General features: G+C 42.0%; 1 protein-coding gene across 1 annotated transcript in view; it reads right to left on the reverse strand.

Annotated features, from left to right (window-relative positions):
* Nucleotides 1-1292: 1292 nt before the first annotated feature.
* Nucleotides 1293-25747, reverse strand: part of LOC142597269 (ATPase family AAA domain-containing protein 2-like) — a 38558-nt gene continuing 14103 nt past the window's right edge. Inside the window, exons 7-28 of the mRNA XM_075728151.1 lie at nt 24948-25058; nt 24365-24473; nt 23229-23345; nt 22181-22289; nt 21843-21958; nt 20418-20592; nt 19666-19754; nt 19159-19318; nt 17605-17695; nt 16853-17167; nt 15390-15516; nt 13820-14003; nt 12067-12252; nt 10630-10765; nt 10286-10482; nt 9030-9189; nt 8549-8671; nt 8303-8452; nt 6932-7336; nt 6101-6225; nt 3583-3711; nt 1293-2058 (exon numbers count right to left, since the gene is read on the reverse strand). Coding sequence (XP_075584266.1) covers nt 2017-2058; nt 3583-3711; nt 6101-6225; nt 6932-7336; nt 8303-8452; nt 8549-8671; nt 9030-9189; nt 10286-10482; nt 10630-10765; nt 12067-12252; nt 13820-14003; nt 15390-15516; nt 16853-17167; nt 17605-17695; nt 19159-19318; nt 19666-19754; nt 20418-20592; nt 21843-21958; nt 22181-22289; nt 23229-23345; nt 24365-24473; nt 24948-25058 — 3356 coding nt within the window. The 3' untranslated portion in view covers nt 1293-2016. The remainder of the gene's footprint in view (nt 2059-3582; nt 3712-6100; nt 6226-6931; nt 7337-8302; nt 8453-8548; nt 8672-9029; nt 9190-10285; nt 10483-10629; nt 10766-12066; nt 12253-13819; nt 14004-15389; nt 15517-16852; nt 17168-17604; nt 17696-19158; nt 19319-19665; nt 19755-20417; nt 20593-21842; nt 21959-22180; nt 22290-23228; nt 23346-24364; nt 24474-24947; nt 25059-25747) is intronic.

Raw genomic sequence — 25747 nt, forward strand, 5'->3', positions numbered from 1 at the left:
CCCTGGCAGGGAGCGGGGGCGGAGCCGCTCCGCCGCCGCCCCGCCCGTCAGGCGGCGGACACCCGCCGGAGGGCGGCCCGGCCCCGCCGAGGCAGCGGCCGGCCGCGGGGGGCTGCCCCGGCGCCGCAGCCCGGGGGCCGCCGGCGCCTCCTCGCCCCTCGGCCAGGCGAGCTGCCGGCGCGCAGCGGCCGCGGCACGGAGACGCGGGGGCGGCGGGCCGGGAGCGCCGGCGGGCCGGGAGCGCCGGCGGGCAGCGGCGCCCGCACAGCCCGCTCCTCCGCCCACAGAGCCGGGCTCCGCGACAGAGCCGCTCCTCCGCCCACAGAGCCGGGCTCCGCGACAGAGCCCCCCGCCACGCAGCCAGGCGGGCGCGGAGGACGGCGGCGTCTCCAGCCGCGCCAGGGCTTCTCCTCCGACGCCAGCCCCGAGTTTCCCCTCGGGCGCCCCGAGCTGTCGCCGAGGGAGGACGTTGCCGCGGGGTCCAGAGCCCCAAACCGGCGGCGAGGGAGCACAGAAGGGACGGCTCTGAGGGAAAATACCAACCCCCGCCCCCTTTTTTTTAGTAGCTACAGAACTTGGAGAAAGGGGACCTCTCCCTTTGGTACCTACCCAGGTACTGTAGGCAATATTTACTTCTAACTCCCACTGCGTACTACTTAAAAATGTTGCGTTTTCGACACACTGTTTCTGTCATCACTGCTTGCGTTTTGGTTCAGACACCATCAGACGACTGGATTCCCTGAGAGAGGAGTGTAAAGATGCGGCTTGTGGGAGCTGTTAGGAGTTAACCGTTAGCAGTTGGTCATGGAAGATCAAGACTTACAGAGCTGTAACGAAGAAGCCCCCAAACCCCTAGAGGTGCAGCGTCCTGTGGAGACCAGTGACAGCAAGGAGTTCGACCAGCGCTTTGAAGAGCAAAAGTCGATCCCAGGAATGCCTCTGGTTCCACACTGCCGCTCTGGTTCAGTTTTTCAGTCAGCCATCTTGGGCAACGCGGTCACCAAACCACCCCCACCGTCCCCTCGAAAATGGGTAAGAGCAGCCAAGGGGGAGATCAAGGACGTTAAGTCCTGTATTCCATTCTAATACACATTAAAATGTGAATTTTCGGTACAACTTTTCGTCCTCCTCCTGGCCTTTGCCATATCACCAATACACCAAGCGCGGAGTAAGCTGCTCACGTGCAGTTCTTATTCCAAAGTCCTAAGACGCATGCTGGGTTTTCGGTGTAAGGTGGTTAATGATCAAAATGATTCTGTGACTAAACTGGAGCAGACAAAACCCCCTAAAAGGATGATTCATTTTTTTATTAATACCCATCCAAACAATACAGAGAAAAGAAAAAATTCTGCATAGTACACAACTGTTTGGACAAACACTAGAAAGAAACAGAAACAGAAAACAAACATACATAAGAAACAAACCACACACAGAGGGATTGCACAGTTGGGCATTCAGCATCACCAGACACTGTGTATGTGAGGTGACATAACACAACAGCAGCGTATCGTGCCACACATTTTATTGCAACTCATATAAAATTTTATTCTCATAAAATTAAACTTCGCCTATCTTATTCTCAGCTTTTTAAAAATAACTATCAAATTAACTGAGAGACAGTTGCTGCTTTGAAGAGGCATACATCTTCAAAACGGGGCATCGCTTTGCTTTGATATATTTAATATATCACCAAAAATATATTCACTTTTTTGTAATAAACACATATATTTCTCTCCAGGTAACTAGGAAACTATGTACAATTTAATTCAACTACAGGCCCCCTGACCCGCAACTAACAATTTATATTAAGGGTTTACTTTTCATATACCAAAAATATATTCATAGGATGAAAATATCAAAAGCAGTTAAAGGACGTTATTTGAGCTTTCTTCATAAACTTTAAGATCTATTTGTTTCAAATATGTACAAATATATATATGTAGAAGTAATCTTTACTAAACAACAGCATGCCATGAAAACATTACAGAGTAGAAGTCAAGACGCTGAAATCAAGTATCACTGAGCATAACTGAAGGCTGTGATTTCTTTCTTCATTTCCTAGTAAGACAAAAAGACAAACTAGCAGTCAGCATGAATAAAGGCTCAAGAACCCTGTTTATTTCTTCATAAAAAGAATAAAGAACCTGTACATACATACAATCGTTAGTAATATTTGGCAAATACATGTGCTACCACCATCACAATGTTTTTCTATACCCACTAGCTTCAAACGCATCCTCACGCATCCAAAAGAGAGAGTAGCCTAGAGAGACCGTATAGATCTGTGTCAAGAGACTACGGGTCTGTATCAACGGTGGTTTCAACAATTAGAAAGAGGAGACAGCTCCTGAAAAGCCACAACTGAAAGCTGGAAATGTTATTTCCTGCGCTCTGAGTAACTACTTGTTAAAGCCTCCCTCTCCATACAGCAGAGCTTGCTCCTGACGGACTTGCACAGTCACTCTCATAGGAGATGTTTTTTTGTTAAAGCTAAAGGTAGAAGTAGAAACAAGTAGAAATCAAGTCCGTTTCCATTTAAGCATTCACAGTGAAGTCACAAAAGCTCACAAGCCCTGAGGTAACATAAATAAAGTCATTCTCATGCTAAAACACAGCACTATACTAGGGGGGAGAAGGGTGCAGTTTTCAGGAATGGCCTCCCTGAATCCCAATAATCCTCACTGTTGCACAGTCAGAACGGAGCGTCCGTTCTAAACTCTTTATCAGGTGTGGAAGAAGCGATCGAGACGGCCAGGGCCAAAGAGAAGAGGCTTCCTCTTTTTTAAGGCCAGACTGAGAGGCATAAAGAATTTTCGCTGTTCTCAGGCCCAAGCATCTCAAAGACAAATGGATTCGAGGATCTTGACTCTGAAGACAGAATGGCCAGCCTGTCTAAATGGGCTCAATGCTGGGAATGCCCGACCGGGACCCCGGGTGCCTCTGCAAGATTCCTGCCCAGTTCCGACAACTCGGAAATCCTCTCTTACAGGCACAGATCAGAGAATCCGACTCATTAGCATTAAACTGCCATAGGCAGAAATCTCCCCATAGGTCAAATTGAAGATGCTTGAGCCATGCTAGTTCAAAAGAGATTATGGGGGCACTAGAGAAAAGTCTCAACCTCTTGTTACATCTCATACTGAATTTCTTTGCAAGAATGGAATGGCTACTAGACGCACCATTACCACGCCTGACTGCCTGTAAGGGCAGAAAGAGGAAGTGCCGGACTGAGAAAAGCACCCTCCTTTCACAGCCCCCCGCCCCTAAAAAGGTTCTGGAGAAGGACTATTGACAGACTGAGGTTAACTGCTTTGAGAGGGCTGCGTGGGTGGACCCATTGTCTTCAAGTTCAAGCCTTTTCCTGCTGAGACTGCCAACAGCGATGCCAAATACAACAATGGTTTTGCAATATGGATAAATGTCTTCCAGACTGAAATGAAAAAGTCTTGTAACACAGGCGACTAAACACTAAAGAGTCATGCTAAATAAGCGTGACGTCCAGAGCGCGGACATACGCATGCATAACACACACGAGCATAACAGTGATAGGAAGTGCTGTAAGACAAAAAACCAAAAACTTACCTTCACTAATTCGGTTTTGTCGTAATCTTCCCGATGTTGGTAAATGCACTGACTAAGAACACCATACAGTTTTTCCAAGTGAAATATATTGAAGTTCTTAGTTACCACAGTGACAAAATGCAACAGTTGCTGAAGGAAAAAATGGAAACTACAAGGTTAGAAGAGCGCAAGATCTTTTGAATGGGCTCGTCATGTTTTCAGAAGCTAAGCAATAACAACACAACACAGGTGACATCCTAACCTTCTTCTGTTGTTAAACAAAAGATGAATGACACTTCAGAGAAGAGATTAAATCTCTCCCAAGATTTAACTGGAGAAAATGAGTTAATTTTTCACACTTCAGAGAAAAGGAAGGCTTACATTTCAGACAATATTTCATTACTAATCAATCTATCACATCAACGAACATAACTGCAAAGCAACCGCTTCCAGAACAGCAGGGAATGACACAATCCACTTTGTCGTAGAGTTGCTGCCGCCGCAAAGCCACTGTTGCATTTCATTAGAGAAACTCTTGCTGCAATGCAGGGCACCGTAAAATGCATCTTTGGAAGCCAGGCTACCGATCTTCTAGATACAGCTGTGCCAGCTGGAAACGGAAGCATCCGTAGGTGCTCACCTTTACCCGTTAGCTGGACACGTACCGTGCCTACAACTCTGCTGGCAGAACACACTGCTCGCGTGTCTGAAGCAGGCGAGTTAGCTCCTGCCTTTCAACTGTGGAGTGGATAAACTAGCAGAGTGCCTCTGCCTGTAGCAGATTACCAGTCTCTCACACAGTCGTTTCTGTTACCAAAGATGTGAATGGGATAATCTCTGGGAAAGCAACAACAAGCTCATGGCAGCGCCTTCTTCCACTGCAGCGGCTGTTCAGTATCTGCGTGTCGTGTGAGGCTGTGAAGATGTAGCTTAAGAGAGCAGCCACACCAAACGCAAATATTACTGCCTCACAACTGCCCGTCATCAAACTCTGCCTCCCTCACATCAGCTGCCACAAGATTTGAGTATTCCCCCCAGCTTCTTTCTATACAACACACAGGTAAAACGCACAAAAAGCACGCAGCGTGCTTTCAGCTGCTGCAAACAGAAAAGGTAGGATGTGACAGAGGTGTAGGGTCAACATCCCCTGTGAAACTATTTTGAATTGCTGCCACATAGACGACTCCAGGCTCTTCTGTATGTCCATAAAGTTCTAGGCCTATTCCCAAGCAAATAAACAAACAAAATAAACCCCAAACAAACAGAACCAAGCAGCTATGCTTTGGAGGTTCACCTCGCTTATTCACTGCAGGTGAGTTCCAAAGAGGCTCTCTGGCACGAGCCGCTAGTTCCAATGGCACCCACGTCAATGAAACAAGTTTTCTAAAAGATGCGTTTCCTGACCGTAGCTCTCCTCATAGCTGAAACATGTATAAGCTGCAACATATAGAAGGGCTCTACCGTACCTCTTCTCCAGTGGGCAATAACTTCAGAGCACGTGCTATGACTCTATGAAAAACCTATGTGGCTTCTCTGCATACACAGGCAGGCATGAACAACAAACCCCCCTGAAACCTGCTTCCTTAGGAAGCCAGCTTTAAAAAGTTAGTTTCACCTCTACGAATTAGGTCACAGCTTAAAAATGTGACAGAAATTGTGTCGACAAGCCCCTTCGCTCACCAAAGGGGATTCCCATCTGGTCACAGTCTCCCCGCACAGGGGAAACATCCATGTAATACTCCCTTTCTCATCGTAAGGCAGGTAAACAGCAGCCCTCCTCTGTGTTGGCCAACTTCCAGGACTCCGACCTAGCAGTTCTCCTCATTTTCCTCACTGCAATATCCCCTGAAGATCAGGTCCTTGTTCTACCCTCTCCAATTCACGCAAAGGAACCCAATTTTACCCCTTGCAGCTAGGCCCATTTTTAACCCTTTTCCCAACTGTAGCCTAGGACAGCAACTTCTCTCCTACGATGGACTGGAAAACCTTTCTAACACCGTAACTCCACGCAATGCAAAATTCTAACACTGGATTTTGACAGAATTTCAGAAAAGTACCAATTAGTATTTTATCCATGATGAGCTTTATGTCAACCTGCTACCTTCAGGTTTAAAGTCACCACTGCTAGAAATAAAGGCCCTTTTCAGGTTCCTAATAAATGAAAACATGCAAAAGCCAAACCAAACCAAAACCCCCAAGTCCATCATAAAAACTCTTAAGACACTAACAACCAACAGTACTAGCAGGTTATCAGTGGGAAAAAAATTCAAAAAAATTCAACAAGCCCTTTTACATTAAAAGTTAGGAAGAGAACCCAGTCTCCTAAAATTTAGTTCGTCAAAAGCAAGAACAGCAGTCCACACCAGGTGTGGAAACACAACAGTCACGGTCCGTTACAGGTTGAGTTGTTTCACAAGCTATATAGCCTTCCCATAGATTGTTTTAATTGGCATTGCTTAACAACTGACTTAATTTACAACTGTACAGGTAGCAAGGAAATGTCCTACTTCGGTATTAACAAAACTGAATTTAGACTTACTTTGAGCTCATAGTAATCCACAATCACTCGTTGTGTGAGAACTTCCACTGCTGTCTCGACACCTATCACCTGTTGCTCTTCTACCCGAGAAGATCTCGCATGAGGTGTACAGTGTACCCACGAATCTGGAACGACACAAATTTCTTCAGTCAGGATTTCTCTTTATCTGGAATACAGTTGTAAGTCAAGTATCCTCTACCTGGAATACAGTCTCTCTGTGCAATGTGAGAGACAGACCCGTTAGCATTTTTTCACTGAGAAACGCTTGGCTTTTACTTTCCTTCTGGCAGAAGTCACTGCTCCATAAAAATTAGAAACTCAGACACACAAAAAAAAAAGGCACTAGAGAAAAAGGCAAGGTAAAAACAGGAAAAAAACCCAGTCACGTTGCCATTACAGCACTGCATGGTAAAACTCCAAAGCCGTTTCGGTTAGGAAACACATCTTACATTGCAAACATTAGGACATAAGTCTTCTACTCCACATGTGACTCTGGGTCCACACTGCTTGAAGCACAGCTTTTTAACTTATGCTGCTCATTACTGGGAGGAAGACACTCATCCAACAGAAGAACGTCAACGATTATTTTTCAGTTAGGTACCATTCGAAAAACAAACTTCAGAATCAAAAACCCAGCAGCTGCAGAAAAACATGAGTTTGGCTAGCAGAACTAGAGGGGCAGCATCATCATGCAAGAACACGGTGTGCTGATTTGAGAGCGCTACAACAGTAAGAACAGAATGGAATTACAGAAGGCTAAAACCTAATAAATAGTGTAATCCTCCTCCGGAAGAAAAAGGAACTACATGACCTGCTTGATCTTTCACTTACCATTTGAACCTCCCTCTTCAGAACTTCCTGCTATTTGGCAATCCAGCATTTCACTCTCCTTTCTTAGGTCTGAACGTTCAGGAATCATGACGCTCTTCTTTTCAGAAGCAGATTTAGCCACGAGGAGGGCTCGCTCTCTTTCATTTTCTGTCCCAGATTTATTTTCATTCCCATTTTTGTGTCGTTCTTGAAGTACATTTTCATTTTCTTCCGTAGAAGACTCCTGTGCGGACCCGACTTCAGGGCGATCTGTGTTAGAAACACGTTTTTCCGGAGACTCTTCATCACTCTCTTCTTCATTTTGGTCTTCCGGAACTTTATTCTCTTTATTGAACTGAAGATTCCTCCTCTTTGCTGCGATTCTTGAAGACCCTTTGTTCCTTCTGCGTTTTCTTTTGGACATATCTACAAAGAGATATCAGGAGAAGTAATCCAAAACTACCAAAACAATTCTTCCTTCAAAATCCAGCGTCCTCATCTCACTTGACTTACAAGGCGCTCAAGTACCATTGTCTGTTTCCCTACAATAGGTCTAGAGAAAGAGTTCCAAGTTCATGAGGTCAATTTGCTATTACATTTTAAAAAGCCAGCTGCAGAACCTCATTGACAAAACCATCAGCTTCCAGATTTTATGAGCAGAAAAGTCTTACTTTAGATAGGAAATATTACCGCAAAGCAAGGTTATTAGGTGAAGTTGCTTCCTGTCTTACGACGTGAACTAACAGGGATGAGCAACGGAAAAGTGTTTGGAGACAAGCCCTTCTTCAAACCTGTTACAAAGCTGTAAACGTCAAAAGCTAAACACACGTTGGGCAGAGTTAGAGACAATTTTAAGGGAATATTTGCTGGAGAAAAAGTTGTCTGTAAAGACTTACACCTCATATGCTTTCTGATGCAGTGAACCCCTTGTTTAAAACAAACTTCGCATTTTTGCCTTCCCGAAAAGCCCACCATTCTTTGTATTCACGGAGTACTGCACAAAGCATATGGGTGAAGTCAGTGGCAAAATTCCCAGTCATGCCAGTGAGACCAGGAAACTTCACACCATGTCATGCGCTTTAACTGGAAGAGACCCAGGTCCCCTTGTTCTTTCATGGCCTTTTCACAGGAAAAATTGAGGAAATAACGATCTTTCCTTTACATATCTATTATTATTGCTCCCCTATTTTTTTCCCCTTTCCCCCCTTCAGTCGGAAATCACAGGAAGAGGTGGCATAGATGTTAGCATTTGAGGGCAGGGAAGGGAAAAATACTGTTTCATGTAACTGAAAACTAGGGGAGTATTCAGAAACCTGTTCTGTCACAAGAACAGAGAAGCTACCAGTGAGTTTAGCACCTTCTCCCAGAAAGTCTGAAAAAAATGCAACTTGCCATTAGAGCAGGGTGTACTGGAATCCACAGGCGCTGCTGGCATCTTCGTTTTTTCGTTACACTGTGGGTCCGTTTTCTTACGCTCGGGAACAGAGTTCTGCTTTGGCATTACGTGGTAGTAAGATGGAGCATACTTGGAAGAGCTACAACCTTGCAATAAAGAACAGGTAGCAAAGAATTGTGTCTTGCATTGCTGGCTACAAGTACTGAGACAAGTCTTAAAATCCTTAGCATCAAAAACCATACCTCTTCTCTTACGAGATTCTTGAATTTCTTCACAGCACTGCTCAAATTCTTCATCCATTTCTTCCCTTACTATGGCGTAGGCAGTATCTCTCAAAGTACAAGCTCTGTGCCTAATGAGACGATCTGAAATTTTACAGTCGGAACTGAGTATGTTCTACCAGCCAACGAAATCCTTTCTTTTGATTACTGAGAAAGATTTTGCTCTTTCCATAGGTAGGTTCTCAAAGGTTCTCCCACTCAATATTTTCATCATAACAGCATGAAAGTTAATTATTAAAGCAAAAGCACTCGTTGCTGATCAACACTTCTATCACAATTTCATGCCCAAGCAGTTTAATGCTACAGCATTTACAACCTGGCAAGAAATGCTCTCTGTGGATGCTTAAAATGATCTAATCCCAAGTCTACTGTCCACAGGCGACATTTACCAATTCATAGATTTTAAATTTTCTCCAAATTAGGGATAAAACCACATCCTCACCTCCAGGATCTTTATCTGGGTTGTACTCTAAAGCATTGCTACAGATTAGATCGATGTCTTTTAGAAAATCTCGTGCAGTTAGGTACTGGTGCAAGTCAATTTTAGAGAGAACTGCTGAAAGGTCCATGGGCTGTTTGATAACTGCATCATAATCGGGCACCTACAAATGAAACGTACGTGCTCAGAGATTTAACATAGTATCGACCAAACCTAATTATTTTAATGAAGTCAAACAAAGGATTTCTTAAAAACCCCAAGTATTTACGACATGTCCAAAGATGCAGAAATGAACCAGTTAGTTGCTTGAAAATAGAAGGGCTGTTTCAACTGGCTTTGAAGAGACAGGCCAGAAGAGGGAAAAACGAAGCAGGCAGGTCAGAAGCATGTGTGGGGCAGAGAAGGGAAACGACACCCAGAGTGGGATTCATTTCACGTCGCTTCAGAAAATCACAGCAAAGAAACCTTTCTCCGTAAAGCCACCCGAGAGTCTCTTTGCTGTTGGCGGCAAGAAAAAGGCTGCAGGAGCTGCACCTTTGAAGTACCTGTCCTACGCATCTACTTTAGAATGAGACAACTGGACCCAGAGGTGCTGATTTCTTTACTCAGACCCCGAAAGGAGCCTAGTGACTAGTTTAGATGAGGACAAGAGACCTAAGAAGTGTATGGGAGGACGAAGAAACCACACAGCCCTTATGGTTGATGTTATACTGAGAAGCCCCAGACAAAACAGAGAACAGAATCTTAAAATTTATTTTAAAAACTGCTGCTTCTATTCCTGTTCTCACAGAAACTATTGACAGTCAATTAAAGAGCCTTAGGCTTTATTAAAACAGTCTTATAGATACTGTTGATAATTATAAAGGAAGACACCTCTCTGCTTTCCAGTGCTGCAACATGCTGACACACCAAAGCCTTTTCATGAGCAAAATGTCTTGGCATTTGGTCTAACTGGCAGTTGGACTAGATGACCGTTGTAGGTCCCTTCCAACTGAAATATTCTAAAGTTCTAAAGACGTTTCAGAAGGAACCTGGCGCCTTCAGCAAATACTCAAATAGCAGACATTTGAGAGCTTTAAGGAGTCAGCAAAAGTAAAAGCAAAATTCACTTCCTGCTTCTTGAAAAATCAGAATAGTACGGTCCTGCAACCAAAAGACAAACCTTCCTACAAACAGCACGCAAACACTGAGAAATACAAACGCGGAAAAATTATGAATACACACAGGTACAATGGTATTACAGATCAACACTAATTTACCTCCTCTGGGTCAACAGGCTTTGTAAATGCTCTGAAACGTCTGTCAACAGCAAGTCTGTCAGTCACATCCCTTAAGAAAATCCTAAGTTCACGCAACGTATCCTCCTCCTGCTCCTCCAGCTGTCTCATTTCTTCCTCTGTCAGCTGTCGAGGCTTAGGCGGCGGTGCTACAGGCAGCACTTCCAACGTCCGCCAAGCTTCAATTATTCAGAAAATTTTAGTCAATTGATGGTACTCAAATACAAGTATATGAAAAATTATTGATAGGAAATTACCACCAAAGCAAATACTGTATAACTACTATCTTGACAGTTAGCAACGTTTTATACGTAGAATATCCTCACCCGTGGTGTTTTTTGATGCAGGAGGTTTAGCAGCTTGATTCATAATCAAGTCCTCAAAAAACGTTCTTCTTTCTTCATTATTAGGCAACTGGATCTTGAAAACTTCTTCATAACTCTTAATAAACAATTGTTTTATCTAAAGCATGAGGAGAAAAGAGATTTCAGCTCTAAGGCCACACAAATCCTTATTCTATTCCAAAAAGACGAGTACCTTTCTAAATGAAACTGAACAATCACCTGGATAAGACAAACTGTGAAAAGTTATCTTCTTGGCCTTAAAAGGCTGGATTTTCATGGGTTAGCATGGCAAATTCAAATATCTTCTCTAAGGAACGCCTCTAGAGTTAAAGCTCAATGAAGGGACCATATGATACACTGATAAAGTGGTGACATTCACCACCCCCAAAGACTGCTTGTTTTGTATTTACCTGCCTTGCTGTCCTTCACTTTGAATCTTTATGGCAGCTATAGAGGGAACAGGCAGGGTTCAGGAGACAAGTGTGGGCTTTTTGGTAAGGTGGGTTTGGGTTTGTTTTTTTTTTTAAATTAATTTAAGTGAGGTGTCTGAAGTTGCACACTTCCAAGTTTTACTCCATTCTTCAATCCCTACTACCAAAAGGTATGGAAAGAATTTCCACACTTATTTTAGAAGGAATTTATTAACAGTACAAAAACTTCTGTAGAAAGTTAAGCCCTTTCAAAGCATTTGATGACAAACACATCTAGGTAGCAGCTCCCAACCCCGCCCCGCCCTGTAGCTGAGACAAAATAATCACAGCAGCATATTCACATTTTGAACACCTTCCTTTAGTGCACACTCTCAGATGCCTAGAAAGATGATAAGCCTGTACTCTTACTGAATTGTGTTAAATACAACTAAAAACTGATTTCCAAGTTACTTAACAGAAGTTGCAACTTAGCTTTCTAATTTGTAAAGCTTTCACCTACAGGAAGAAATTGGAATTTTTATTAAAGAATTTAAATGTGAAATTACATTCCATCATTAACAGCGTGACCGTCATACTTTTTCAGTAAAAATACCTTTCACTTGTCAGTAAAAATGTTTTCAGTAAAAATATCTTTTTCCCATTTACATTTCAAGCACCGTAGATTCTTGACTAAGTACATACCTAACCATCTTGAAGTCCCTGGAATTACTGTCTGAAGTAAATTTATACATCTGTCTAATAAGCATGAGCGTGTGAGAAGGGGGAAAAAGTTGTGTCCAAGCCAACCTCTTTACTCAGAAAACACTGTAGACAAATGGTTTCAGCATTGTTTTGTCTAAGCAAACTTTAAGAGACCTGGCCAGGGTGCCTGAGTACTAACAGGATGAATTTGCTTAAGAGTGCACAGTACTCCAATGTTTCAAGGATTTCTAAATTAACAAGAAATTAAAAAAAAAAAACCACATAAGAAAAGTATGGACAGAAGTACCTCTTCCGGGAGATCTGCGTAACACACATCAGATGTTGCAAGCAGCAAAACTGGAGCAAATGTTGGAATGTTCTGCAGCAGTGTTGTAAAAGTAGCTTTCAGTGTAGCTCCAACAGTCTCCCACCACAAATGGATATGTGGGATATAAATTATACTTGGTGCTGTTCTTTGAGCTTCTTGCATCAACTGGTAAAATGAAAGCTTGGATAAGAAAACTAAACCATGTAGAACAGGCTAATAACTAACTACGTATCAGTCAAACTATCTTACGAAATAGGAGTACGCAAAGCCAAAACGTCAAAAACAAACCAACAACAGAAAAACTCCTTACCAAGGTAAAATTTTCACTCTGACACAACTATAGACATTGCTCTGCAGACAGAAACAGACCTGAATCTCTGCCTGATTTCAAAACTACTTAGGTGTAACAAAACTCCTGAAGAGCCTCACAGCTCCGCTGGTGTGGTGGCGTGCCTGAAAAAACAAGACTAACCCTTCAGCAAGAGGCATCAGCCTGGGTAAATCGCGACACGACTGCCACTACACCATTTTCAATTCAGAGCGGGCACATATCCAAGTCAGTCTGGAGCACAGGCTGAACAAACAAAGACCTATGTGAAAAGATGAGGGCTGACACTGTAAAAGAAGCCTGCTCGCAATTCATAATTTCAAGCACATTTATAAGAGGTGACCAGTCTTCAGCCTGCCTGAAGAGCTAAATCACTCACAGCCTCTCATTACCAAAGGATCCATCAGACCAGATTGCGTGCTTTGGAAGACCACAAGCCATTGCCTACAGATGGTACCTCAATCACAGAGGAGGACACGCATCTACCGCATGAAGGAAGTGGCAACAGTCCTTTCACCTGACAAATTTCTCCATGCACCCCTTTCAGATTATCAATATTCAGGGAGTTCCTGTCACAAGATGGGAAGCGCACGTGGTATATGCGGGCAGCGACTAGACGTGGTAGTTATTTGACTGCAGATGCAACCATCACGTAACAAAAAAGGAATTGTTCCTCTTACGTGACAATTGAGTACCCACGCATTTCATGTGTCCGTCCTTACTTGTACAGCTCTCAAACGCTGCTACTAAAGGTCAAAATATTTTAATACAGTGATGCCAAACAACAAAATGGATTTCCTGCCTAAAAGTGAAAAGGAAGACAGCACTAAGTCTGCTTATATTTAATTTTCCCAGTTCAGAAAAACACACCAGTGTACAAATGTAAGCGTTCCAGGAATTTTAATGCTTTTACATAAAGCATTATACAGCAGTAGAAGCTGTATATGTACATGTAAAAAAAGAAACACTTCCTTTCCCCAAAACCTTGACTGCCTCACAAATATAATAAAAGAGGCAGCTACAAAAGTGCGTGACGCACAGTCAGGCTGATGCAGAGCCATCTACTGGGAGCACAGAGCCTTAAGGAGCAATGAAAACCGTTTTCTGGATCCCACCAAGATGGGCAGGATTTCTTGCCATAAAGAGGGCTTTATTAGCAGCACCTCCCAGCTTCCCGAGCTGGTAGCAACATCCTCACTGTTGAATTTGGAATGGAAAATACGGCCACGTACAACACCCTTAATTCGGTATCATTCGATCGAGAAGAAAAGTGGATTTTCAGACAGAAGTAAACAGAACAGCACATTCAAACCAGGCCACCTCCGTTAACAACAAATTTTGCTTACTTCACTAGCTTATGTACAGTTCATGAATCCTACGAGATTAAAGAGGAAAGAAAGATACCTGTACGCATGTTTCTTCTGGTGATGTGACGCTCACAAACAAAACAGATAGGCTTAGTGTATAAACTGGAAACTTTTCCAAGGCATGTATTACTGCAGGTGCCAAATAAGCAGCTTGCCCACATCCTGGCTCTCCAACTAGTAAGAACCGTGGTCTGCAAGCTGTTGGCTGGTAGTAAGCATTTCTAGAAAAATAAGAAGAAAATAAGTTTAAAAATGAAGTGATAAATAGGCACACAGACGTTAAAGGTTTTTTCCTGTACTTTTTTTTTTTTGTTTGTTTTTTTTTGTAAATACTCTCCATATTCCAGTAAATAATGAGCTGGTCTGTGACCAGGAAGACCAGCAAAGACCATTTTCTTACAAACTTGTACCACACCTGCCCAAAGAAATCCTGCCAATCCCCAGCATGTCTGCTATTTGTTTGGCTGGGTTAAGTAACAGCTCTTAAATCACACGGGGAGACTGTCCAGCTAAATACACACACGACAACTGGTCAGTAACCTGATGCGGGAGAGTAACAACTCTCTCTCTCTCAGCACACACCAGCCTCGATCTCTTCACCACCCGTACACACCAATTTTCAGTAGGTCTTGAGTTTAAGTCACTGTGAGATCTCTACATCTGCCAAGTTTTGCTGAAATTCAACCATAGTTACTGGAGACAGTGGGAAGGAAGGAGCAGAACAACATTTCAATTAACATGGGCAGTGAAACACAGTAGCTGTATCTGAAGAAGTACACAATTGGATTGGTTAAATTACAGCAGTACACTAAATACATGTAAGATTCATATTTACTTTGTTCAGTCATTCCAGTCGTTTCATCTTTGAATTGTGTTTTAATGACCTAGTAATCTTGCTTTACTAGCATGAAACACATTTGCGAAAAGCATTTGGTTTTTCCACCACTCCCTTTGCTGGCTGAAGACAAAGATCCTAGAGACCTAACCAAGCTCAGCAGGTCAGAACATTTTCTGGACAGGACAGCAATAGAAATTGAGAAAAATAACTGACCCAACAGTAATGACAACAATCTGGTTTTTCAACTGTTGGCTTGTACAACTTCCACATTAACATGTCAAAAGATTAACATAAATTTCATAGGTTAAAGGTACAAAATGCAGACATTGTTTTTCTCACAGCGTCTGAACAAACCATGTCTCAATTTTGTTTCTGCTGCATAATTTGCTACTAGTTAAAACAATCTTGGAAGGCACAAGGGCAAAAGATGGCTACACAAATCCATACAGGTTTTATCATTAAAAGGAGAGACAGCACATGCGTTTGGTCTTGAGTCTTTCCAGGAATACCATGGATTAAATCAACACATTCTAATACTCTGCGGATCGCTTTGACTGAGGAAACGAGGGCTGGGCCGTTCAGTTTGATGGGTTATGGCAGTGTACGCCATTAGAATATTAGTACCCAGCTGGATCTTCCTGCTTACTTCTTGCAAATATTGATCACCCCCGCTACACATTTTACTCCTTCATCTACCACCCCTCACACCAAAACCATTTATAGACCCAGCCATCTTAAAAAGGTAAACAGAAAGGGGACAAACATTCACCTGCTGAAATTGAGGAATTTTTCCTTTTCTCTACCAAGCATTTCATCCATTGGCTTATCTTCAAAGATTGATGGCGATTCCTCGTCACTGTCAATTGCATCATTTCTTAAAACACGATTTAAACTGTCTGAAAGGCAAAAGAGGTTTGTTAACTTTCCTGAATAGTCCATCTCTCCCCCTCGCGTTAAAACAGCGATTAAATTAAACTCTAGATCAGTGCTGGAAACCCCTCATCTTGTATTTCTTCATTTGAGGGCACACGCTGAATGCTATCTTCTGAAAAGTCCATCCTACCACAGATCTAAGGACATTGCACAAGTCTCTACAAAGCTGTCCGACGTCCCATGACTTGCGTAAGGTATATCTCTCCGTTGGTGAAAACTTGGAGGTTGTTTCCTTAGAATAAAGATGATTAGGAGCAACTTCTGTAGTTAGTAACTACTCCTGAAAAACCCAACAAAGCCACTTCTTTCTGCAGCACGTTCCCCCACTGGAAGTGGGGGAATTCAGTGAACACGATGGCCACAGACTTCCATTTGTCTACGACTAGGGAGTCAGCTATACAGACCTACACATCTTTTCAATAAGGCTCCTCAAACATCACGGAAGGAGGAGATAATGGAAGGCAGGCAACGGAGAGGGAATGCAATTACTAATTCCCCCAGCCTCTCTGCTTTTCTTTTGCTGGTGGATTTCTGCCCCTATTTTACCAATGCAAACCTATCTCCCAGCTCTGCCGGGAGTAATACTGGTAGGATAGTCTCAAGGGTTTAGCATAATAACTAACTATTCATGGATCTCCATTAATCAGGAGTGCAGTGAGTTTATCAAGTTATCTGCTCTCACCAACTGACAGACTAAACTTGACCAGGCCTCATGCAGTCGGGAGCATCAGCTCACATATACTGTGCAAGCCAAGCCCCAAAGTATACGCTACTAAAACATTCTGATCTCACGTGCATGTGTACAGTGTGATGCACAAACATTTAAATTAAGAGATTATGGTTAAAAATCAGGATAGCTAAAACAGGATTTAGCTTAAACCACTTACACTTGTACCGTGGTCTTGACGCTCCTCAGACAGGAATTAGAAGCATTCATGTAAAAATGCCCTTCTCCCCCCATTTAAATACTTCTTTTGAAAGAGGTGCCTCATACATTAAACCTTAAGCCCATCTCTACAAATGATAAATATGATGCTAGCTCCTGTCAGAAACAGGGTGCTCTGGTAGAGAACGCATATTTCTCTACTGCGAATTGCGAGTCATTCACAGCTCCCACCCAGCACTTCAGTTTAGAATCCAGAATAAAAACTATGCACGATATTCCCAAAATAAAGGCGTGCACATGCATATTATAAAATTCTACTGTTATTGCAGCTGAGAGGTTTGTGTACGTTGATTGCACAAATCAGAAGTTTTTGCTTTGGCAGAATTGTAAAGAAATGGATGTTACTGTTATACCTTGCTGTTGGTCCTTCTTTAGCGCAAGCTCTGCATGGGGAAACACTCTCTGCAAGGCTTGTAAAATTCTTGCTAGTGTGTTTTCAAACAGTGGTTTTGAAATAGGTGATAGCGCTTGCCCAGGTGAAGCCACAGCCCTCTGTGAAGCCGGAACAGTCTTCTGCATAGCCATGACAAAATCCTTTGCTGTTACTTTAATAGAAGCGGTATCTAACTGCAGTTTCTCATTACTTTGGTATATCTGGGGATAGCGGCGGCGCAAAGCACAGAGGACAGCTTCGGCACATAAGGATTTAATATCAGCACCACAGTATCCTAATAAACAAAACAAGAATCAAATGTTACGTCAGTCTCGGGCAACACAGAAGTCAAGGCCAAGGTTTCCAAAGGGCAACACTGAAAGACTTTGTATGCAGCCAAAAATTATCAGGCTAAGAGAGAATTTAAAGAGTTACTGCACTGCAGAGAAGTTTTGTTACATGTCTCGCGGCCTGATACCCTGCACGTATGAAGCAGCCTCCTAATCAAAACTTTGCTCCTGAGGAAGATGCCCCAAACCCATCCAATGTTCTGAGAGACAACAAGAAAATTAAAAGAAAAGAAGCATCTAACTTTGTTTGCTCTCAAGGCGTGCCAGCTGCCTCACCGCCTCGCTCTGCAGCAAGGCACAAGAGCTCGGGTACTGCCTGGTACAAGCTCGGATTCCTTAGGACTCAGTCACATGCAGTAACTCACTTTCTTTTCAAACTTACCAACACATTTTTCAGCTAGCTCTTCAAGAAACACGTCCAATGGCTTAGGGGTCCAGTCTCGTGTGTGAATCTTGAAAATCTCTTTTCTAGCCTGGAAACAAAATGGTTGCATTTTAGTTGGTCCTAAGTTTTCTCTTCAAAAAATCCCAAACACCACAAAACCCAAAACCCCCTCACATTAATACAAACACTTTTCTTCTCTGCTAACTTTCAAGTATTCTGAAGTTCAGTTAATAGGCTCTCTTCTTTTGCAAGCAGGAAATTTAATAGTTCTCTACTTGTCACATTAAACTCTTGCTGGGGGCCTGCAGTGAAATGGAAGCCATTTATAGCTTCCAGAAAAAGCACGTTTCCACAAGTATGAGACACCTAATGGTCCTGAGGAAAAAATTGTAGTAAAAAACCTCATCTGCAAACAGAGATTTTTCATCAAAGAAAATTCTTGCAAATTTAGCAAAATTTCACGGTGAGAGTCTCATTAGTTCATCAAATTTGCTTTTCTGCCAGTTCATTCAAGGAAAACAGTCCTAGCACTACATTTCAAATTGCTACAATTACTACAAAGAACAACAATAATTATGACTCAAACTACTGTCACCGATTCAGAAAATGTCAAACGTTGCCTATCTTCATCTCCGATCTGAGCAGGACTTGCATTTAAGTATTTCCTGGTACACAGAATAATTATGGCACATTTCTAGAATTCTGCCACAGTAGGGAATCATGCGTTATATCTGTTTCATGGCACTTCCTCTCCCGTTCCCAAAAGCAGGTAAACACTGGAGACAAACGTTTGTGTTAAATACACTGCTCAGTGTATATTTTTGGGTGGCTGTATACCTAGTTTTTCATTGCTTAGCTACTGCCATTGAACTAGAAGCAGCCCAAGCCCTGCACCTGTGCAGTGTACTTCACATCTTTGTCCAACTCCCTCTTAATAAGTACCAGTAACAATCTCAGATCCCCAGATACTTATAGGTATCTCCCAGCATACCCAGCCTGCGAACAATCCAACACTGGTACGTCCCCTCTCCATTCATAAACCAAGAACCGAGAGCAAGAGCACTTCAGGGAGAAAGTGCCTCAGTGGATTAGATAAGTAAGCAAAACACGAATCACTTCAGCAATGAAAAATTTTAATTCGCTCCAGCACCAGCCTTGATAAAAGTTTTTGTTGGCAAAAAGGCATGCTTGTGTGCACACCACTTCTTTCATTTTCACAATGAGAGAGCAGTAATTTATAGCTAATTCAGACATCCATTCTTACTTAAACATTTCCGTGACTAGCCGCATCCCATTTTCTCGGCTGGTCCCAGCGAAACCAGAACTAAGTATAGAACTAACTACTTGCTGAAATCGTCTTAATCGTATATATTCAGTACCAGATCTGCCCTCCGCAGTACAACGCAGTCTCTCCAGATACCCCTCTTTTGTGCAACTTGTGCAATACTGATTCTGACTTTAACTGCTCCGTGACACTGCATCGGTTACGTGGTTTTGCTATAAAGATGGACTTTGCCACATAAGCGTTAAGGTTGAGTTTTAAGTTCTGACCTCTTTATTTGGCAAGCTGAAGAGGAACTCTCGATCAAAGCGTCCGGGTCTTCGTAAAGCAGGATCTATAGAATCCAGTCTGTTGGTGGCTCCGATTACCACAATCTCATCTCTGCTGTCTAAGCCATCCATAAGTGCCAGAAGTGTTGATACAACAGAGCTAACACAAAAATATAATTTTCGTTCACTGGTTTAGTAAACTTTGTTACGTTCTACGTGACCTTCTCCAATGATCACTCAAAAAAGACAAGCTTCTATTGATGAGATGCTGATTAGCGAAAGACTCATTTTAAGACATTACAAAAATAGGTAAGGTAACACAGGCCTTGTGCTCATATCAAGCTTGGTGAATTGCTTTCAATTATTGCTTAAAAGTCATCTGAAATTTAGTACCACTGACTCACTACTTTTCAGGACAAATGAATCTGTCACATAAAGTTAGATAGGTTGTGGTCGCCTTTTCACAAAGATCAAGCAGCTTCTCTATAGATACAAAAAGCGTACTACCTATGAATTTGGTCTTGTTTACTGGACCGTACAGGAGCAAGACCATCTATCTCATCAAAGAAAATAATTGAAGGTCGCATCCGGTAGGCCTAGAATGAAAACACAGGAACATTGACATAAGGAAACCAGCACTATCTTAAAGAGAAAATGCATGAAAAACGTTATGGGTGGGAAGTCACCGGAACTAGATTTTCCAGACTAGCGTCAGGGATCTCTACTAACTGACCTAATGGAGTAAGCAGCACGAGTAACAGAAGACAGCAGCCTGTGTCAACCCACTGAGACTGGCTGACAGGAAACAAATGGTACCAGCAGTTTCTACAGCTATTTGGCAACCACTGAGAACAGAGCCAGGACTTAATTCAGTCGCAGGTTTGGGAAGCAAGCTTCCATTAGGAATGTAAATGACCATGCTTTCAGCCCACATCTGTTTCCCTCTGATCTAAAGCCACCATCTCTTGCCTCTTGCAACCTTTTTTGTGGCTGGGTTTTTCTTTTTTTTGGCGGGGGGGTGGGGGGGGGGGAGGTGGGGGCTGCTTTGCAAGGTTTTCTCGTTTGTTTTGTTAAACTTTCCCAACGCATCTCAAGATTTCAAGCCCCTAAAAAACCCACTGAAAAAGGAAACACTCACAAACCCATTTCAGTGGAAGGAACTGACAAAACACGAAAAGGAGTGAGTTCTTCTTAAAAATTTTGACCACAGAAAATTGCAGTTACAGCTCGGACAGAACACACGCACATTTCAACCTTACCTGATCAAATAACAAACGAAGCTGTCGTTCAGACTCCCCCACCCATTTACTCAGGCAGTCGGCACCTTTTCTTACAAAAAAGGCTACTCTCCTGTCACCTTGGCTACATTCATTAGCAAGTGCACGAGCAACCAGTGTCTTTCCAGTCCCTGGTGGACCATAGAAGAGACAGCCTCTGCAATTAAAAAAACCAAACAGATTCACCTAAGAAAAACATCATGGAAAAGTACCTATCACAGCCCCCATCCCTAAAACACACCACTCTCCTCTCCTAACCAAAACACTTCATGTATAAGATAGGGTAACAGCTGAAGCATGAGAAAAGTCAAAACAGGTGGAAGTTTTGCATTCCTACACAATTCAACGAGGCAGTAACCAAAATGAATAAAGAGGGTAACGCAGATACACAAAACCTTGAGAAAAGACCATCGTGCCCCAGAAGGACACTTCCAAAACTGCTGACAAACTAACAGCGGTGATTACAGCACAGCGGAGCCAAACAAGAACAAACCTCAGCACAGAATCTGAGACTGGGCTAACTTACAAATCACCAGTTCATTCTTCAGCCATACACTGCGTATTCATTCTTGTTTTCACAAAAGGCAAGTTTTGGTAGTAAGGCATTTCATTCTCCCTTCAAAAGCTTTAAGTTACTGGACTTGGTCTCCCAGACCATCCATTGCTGATGATAAACGAGGAGGAAAGCTAAAGCTGGGAGGGTATTCTGCATTTCCAGAGAAATATAGCCATCAACTAGAAAAGCCAATACGCTGCTGTTTCAGAAAGAATTTCAATGAATAAAAAAGCAAAACGCTGAAAGATTTGAAAGCAAAGAATTTAAAGTCATACTTCAATATACCGTGATTGAGTTTTGCTGACCAAGAACATCTAAAGCTAGCAATTACGTCTCTAATAATTTCATTTCATAACACAGAACTAATTTAGCTGTGTAAGAAGTGGACAGATTCTTATTTTAGCCCAAGCACAACAAACACTGCAACGTTCTAGTTGCAAGTCCTGTCAATTGTAAAACTGACCCTTGAGCACTTGGAGAAAAAAGAGAGTCAGTGGGAGAGACAACTGGACTTCCAAGCAACAAATTACAGTCGACTACCAGCAGATGATTCCTTCCTGCTTACAAACTAATCAAGTTCACTTGTACATAGCACTTAAAACAAAACCACCCCAACCCCACCTGTGTAAAGGCAAGACACTTTGAAAGTGTATTCTCACCACACAGTAAACCTTTGAACCTACCTATATTCTGGATTCTACCCATTTTTAAGAAAGTACTTTTCACGACTGCTAAAATCCCCCTCAACACTGCTGAAAATTTTGAAGCCTGGAAACATATTGATACCTCAGCTGAATATTCTCCTGAAAATGGGTGAATCAGAATTTATAGTTTTAAACAATGTCTGTTACCTTGGAGGTTGAATTTTGAATCTCTCAAAGACTTCTGGGTAAAGCAATGGAAAAACAACCATCTCTTTTAGAGCTGAAATGTGGTCAGAAAGACCACCCACACCATCAAATCGTACCTACAGAGAATTCAACAGAACACGGTTTATATGTTAAAGAAAGCTGCAGCCTTGATAAGGTTCCATCAGAAACCGTAAGTCAGCACAAAGGAAGTGTTCTGGGCAATTTTCAAATCACTTGAGAGAAAGCTGTAAACCAAAGTGGTTGTAGGCAGCATGTTATCAAACACTTTCAGAAACACTGGAAACATCTCACTGACACAATGAACTAAAAATACTTACTGAACAGTCTATTTGCATTGGATCAACGTCAGCCAGACTTGCTCCAATTTTCATTCGATCCTTGTGAATTCCCTTTAAGTCACCTTTCTGAAAGTTCACTGGAAGACACCTGATTTGAATTAAGGAGAAAGAGAAAGAAAGGCATTTTCTAACTCAACGTGCAGCTAGAAGATTTCTGCTTTTATCATGATGGCAAGTGAACAAGGTGAAGACGACCTTATAAATGAGCATAAAATTCCTGAAGAGTTAAATATTCCTTCAAATTGGTTTACATTTAATGTCCATGAGCAAATAAAGGAAAATGGTCACTCCAGGCATTAAACTGAGTTTACTATTTTCACAACTCTTAGCACGTACGAATATCCCGGCCTGTCCACACAGCACGTATATGAATGCAAGCTTAGAACAAGTTATTCCGTATGTGGAGACTGTGAACTGACCTCGATTTGTGTGATGGAAGAACCCCCAAAACACACTGACATCTTTCAAAGATTTTTTGCTTCTGCCTTCAAAAAGTTACAGCCTGAGGCGATACTTATTTCAGTGTGGATTAACCTTATAAAGGCTGCCCAACCACTGCTGGTCCTTCCCAAGGACTTTGGGATGTGTGTGCCAGAAGACGCACTTGCCTGAAAGACGTCTGGCTGAAAACTTATTTGTTAGGTTGTTACTAAAGTAGTTTTTCTAGAGCGTTTGTTAAGTAACAAAACCTCCATAATTGCCTCTATTTATAACAGTTTCTGTTATGGTGGGTTTCTTTCTGAATAAATTACTGTAAAGCACAGGAACAGTAGAATATTACATTAAAAAACCTACGTAAGTGTTCCTCCCCACATTCCTGCCTAGAAATCAAACTGCTTATTAAAAATCAATTCTAAAAGTCCAATGTTAGAGAGTCCAGTTACAGTTGTCGGTACCAACAGCTATGATTAAATATTGCTGCAATTTAGAAACTGTACAAGATGAAGGGGATAACACTTCATGGTTAGGCAGATGCAAACTCCTCCCAGGTAGATTCCTCCCTCCCCTAGTCTCCAATTACATCAACCTTCTTAAATCTCGGTTACGGCTGTGCTTCCTATGCCTCTCAAAATGCTCTTCATCATCAGATGAGGGCGATGAGGAAGAGGATGTGGAATCTCTTGTGTGGACTGCGTGTCTCCGTCTGCAAACATTTCAAACAAACAAGTAAAAAAACTGAAGTACACACTAAGTAATCTCAAATTGCAAGTGAATTCTATCTCAGAATCTACTTTGAGATCTATTGAGTTTCCAGATCGTTGTAGTCCTTATGAAACCGATTTCCAAGTCCATCACAAGATTTTTCCTTGTGACAGCAAAGTTTAATTTTTCTTAGGAAGGTAAAATGTTTAACTATTTTGCAAAGAAATTTCATAAACAAAGTACTCATTTTGTCCCATCTCTCTCTCTCTCTCTCACACCCAAATCGAGTTTCACTTAGCATTACGTATCCACTCTGTGAAACACAAATTTGGCTTCAAAAACCCTTCCTTCCATAAGTGTCTGCTTTCAAGGATGCTAAACAAAATGCTCCTATCTAGCAAGCCATGGCATTCTCCATGCTCTCATTGCTTACAGGATCCAAACCCCCTTTGTCATTACTATGGCAATTTATAAGTTATAATTGCAGTTTACAATTTACAATTTCATTCAGCATTGTTCTTGTTTAAGGATAGTTTCATACAGAAACATTAACTGATTCCAAAGAGAAACCAGAATCACTATTGGAGTGATTAAAAAACCATAAAATCCACTAAAACTTCCATACAGGCTCTCCCTCTAACTAAATTACCTTCAGTTTCCAGAAAATAGTTTGTATCCTTCAAGATTAAATAGTCTAAGGTTTTCAGAGGGAGATTCTGGCTTCAATTCCAGAACAAAAGACTTTCAGTTACACAATCTCAGCCACAACCTCCATAATCACCTTATCAGTGACCACAAATACTGCATTTTTTAAAATCTAATGGCTAATAAAAAGTATAGTCTCTCCCCTGCCCCACTCCCCGGCAAGATTTGTTTTCTTTATACCCTCAGACTACCACAGCAATAATCATACTATGAATCTGTAATTACCACCAGTCCGACAACCTTTGAAAGCATTATTCAGTAATGCGACTGACAGCACCATTGATAAATAAGAACTATCGCTAACCGTACACCAACCTTTTAGTTCTTTTGCAGCAAGAGCCTTGTGACTGAGCACTTCTAAATGAATCTCTCCGTCTGACAGGTGAAGACCGGCCCGAGAAATAGATCTTACGTTGTCTTGGTTCTGTTGAAAGCAAACAATTTGAAATAACATTACAAACAAGTGTAAGAGACAGCAGGATAGTGCAAGAGGCAGAAAATGTGACATGTGTCCCCTATCTCTAATTTCAGGGGAAGTTTCAAGTGATTTGGGGGAGGGGTGGATTTTTTTAATAAATCAGTACACAGCAGAAGTGAAAAAACACACACCTGCTTTTTAAGGACAACTGAAAACCACAAGAGTAAGATTATCAGGTCTGTTTAATTCCTGTTCCTTCAAGGGCACATAGGTCATTTTTTTACTGAAAACCAACAATAAGTATGGCAAATGGCAAGGAAATATAACGTGCACAGGATACATGCCTTTAATGACATTTACTTGCAGAATGAAGGCAAGAAATTTAAATAGAAGTTGAGTGTGTGTATATATTGTCATTAAAAAAAAAGTCACTTATATGCAAGAAACTGGCTCTTAAGAGAAACCGTGCATATAACCTACTTGTCAATGGAGCTTGATAGCGCTGAACGGTTTTCCTCTGTCGAAGGTCATAACGCTTTCGAGTGTCTTCACCGTCATTATCTTCTTTCTCTTCACTTTCTTCTGATGAAACTACCACACATCGACATAACATTAAACTGCTTAAGTACTGCTGCAAATTATATGAAATTCAAAACACACTACGCAGATGCCTATAGGTTTTACTATTACCTTCACGTTAGTGACACAATAGATCGGAAAACCTGCAAAAGCTTAAGAGCAATTTATGCAAGACACATTCCAGAAATTACAAAACACAGAGGAGCAGACATATATTGTTCTGGCCTTGGCGGAATTGCTGGGTGATTTCTCACCAGTCTTAGTAACACCAACTCTGTCATCTTGCTTAGCTAAGATGCAGCTCCTATGAAAACCACTCTTTCAGAAAGTAATTTCTGGTTATTTTGCGACAGCGTTTCAAGGAAATGTTTTGAATGCTCTGCAGTGGTAAGACTAAGCATGGTCATCTAGCTCCAAGTCCTAGCTCTGCCACAGATTACATGAGCAACAATGGGCAAGTCACAGCTTTGAACTTCCCCAGTCAGAAAATGATGTCAAATGCATACAGTTGATGCCACTAGCTTCTGCAAAGTAACTTAAAGTTTTTGCACAAAAGTTGCTAAGAATGCAAAAACCAGAGCATGATTATCTAGCAGGTTCTTCATAATACCCTCTCACATTAATAGCTGGACACCAGGTGAGGAATGTGCGTGCTCTGTTCACCTACCTGCTCACTAAAATTAAGTCAATCGTATTCTTTG

Source organism: Pelecanus crispus, chromosome 2 (genome assembly GCF_030463565.1).
Source record: "Pelecanus crispus isolate bPelCri1 chromosome 2, bPelCri1.pri, whole genome shotgun sequence".
NCBI lineage: Eukaryota > Metazoa > Chordata > Aves > Pelecaniformes > Pelecanidae > Pelecanus > Pelecanus crispus.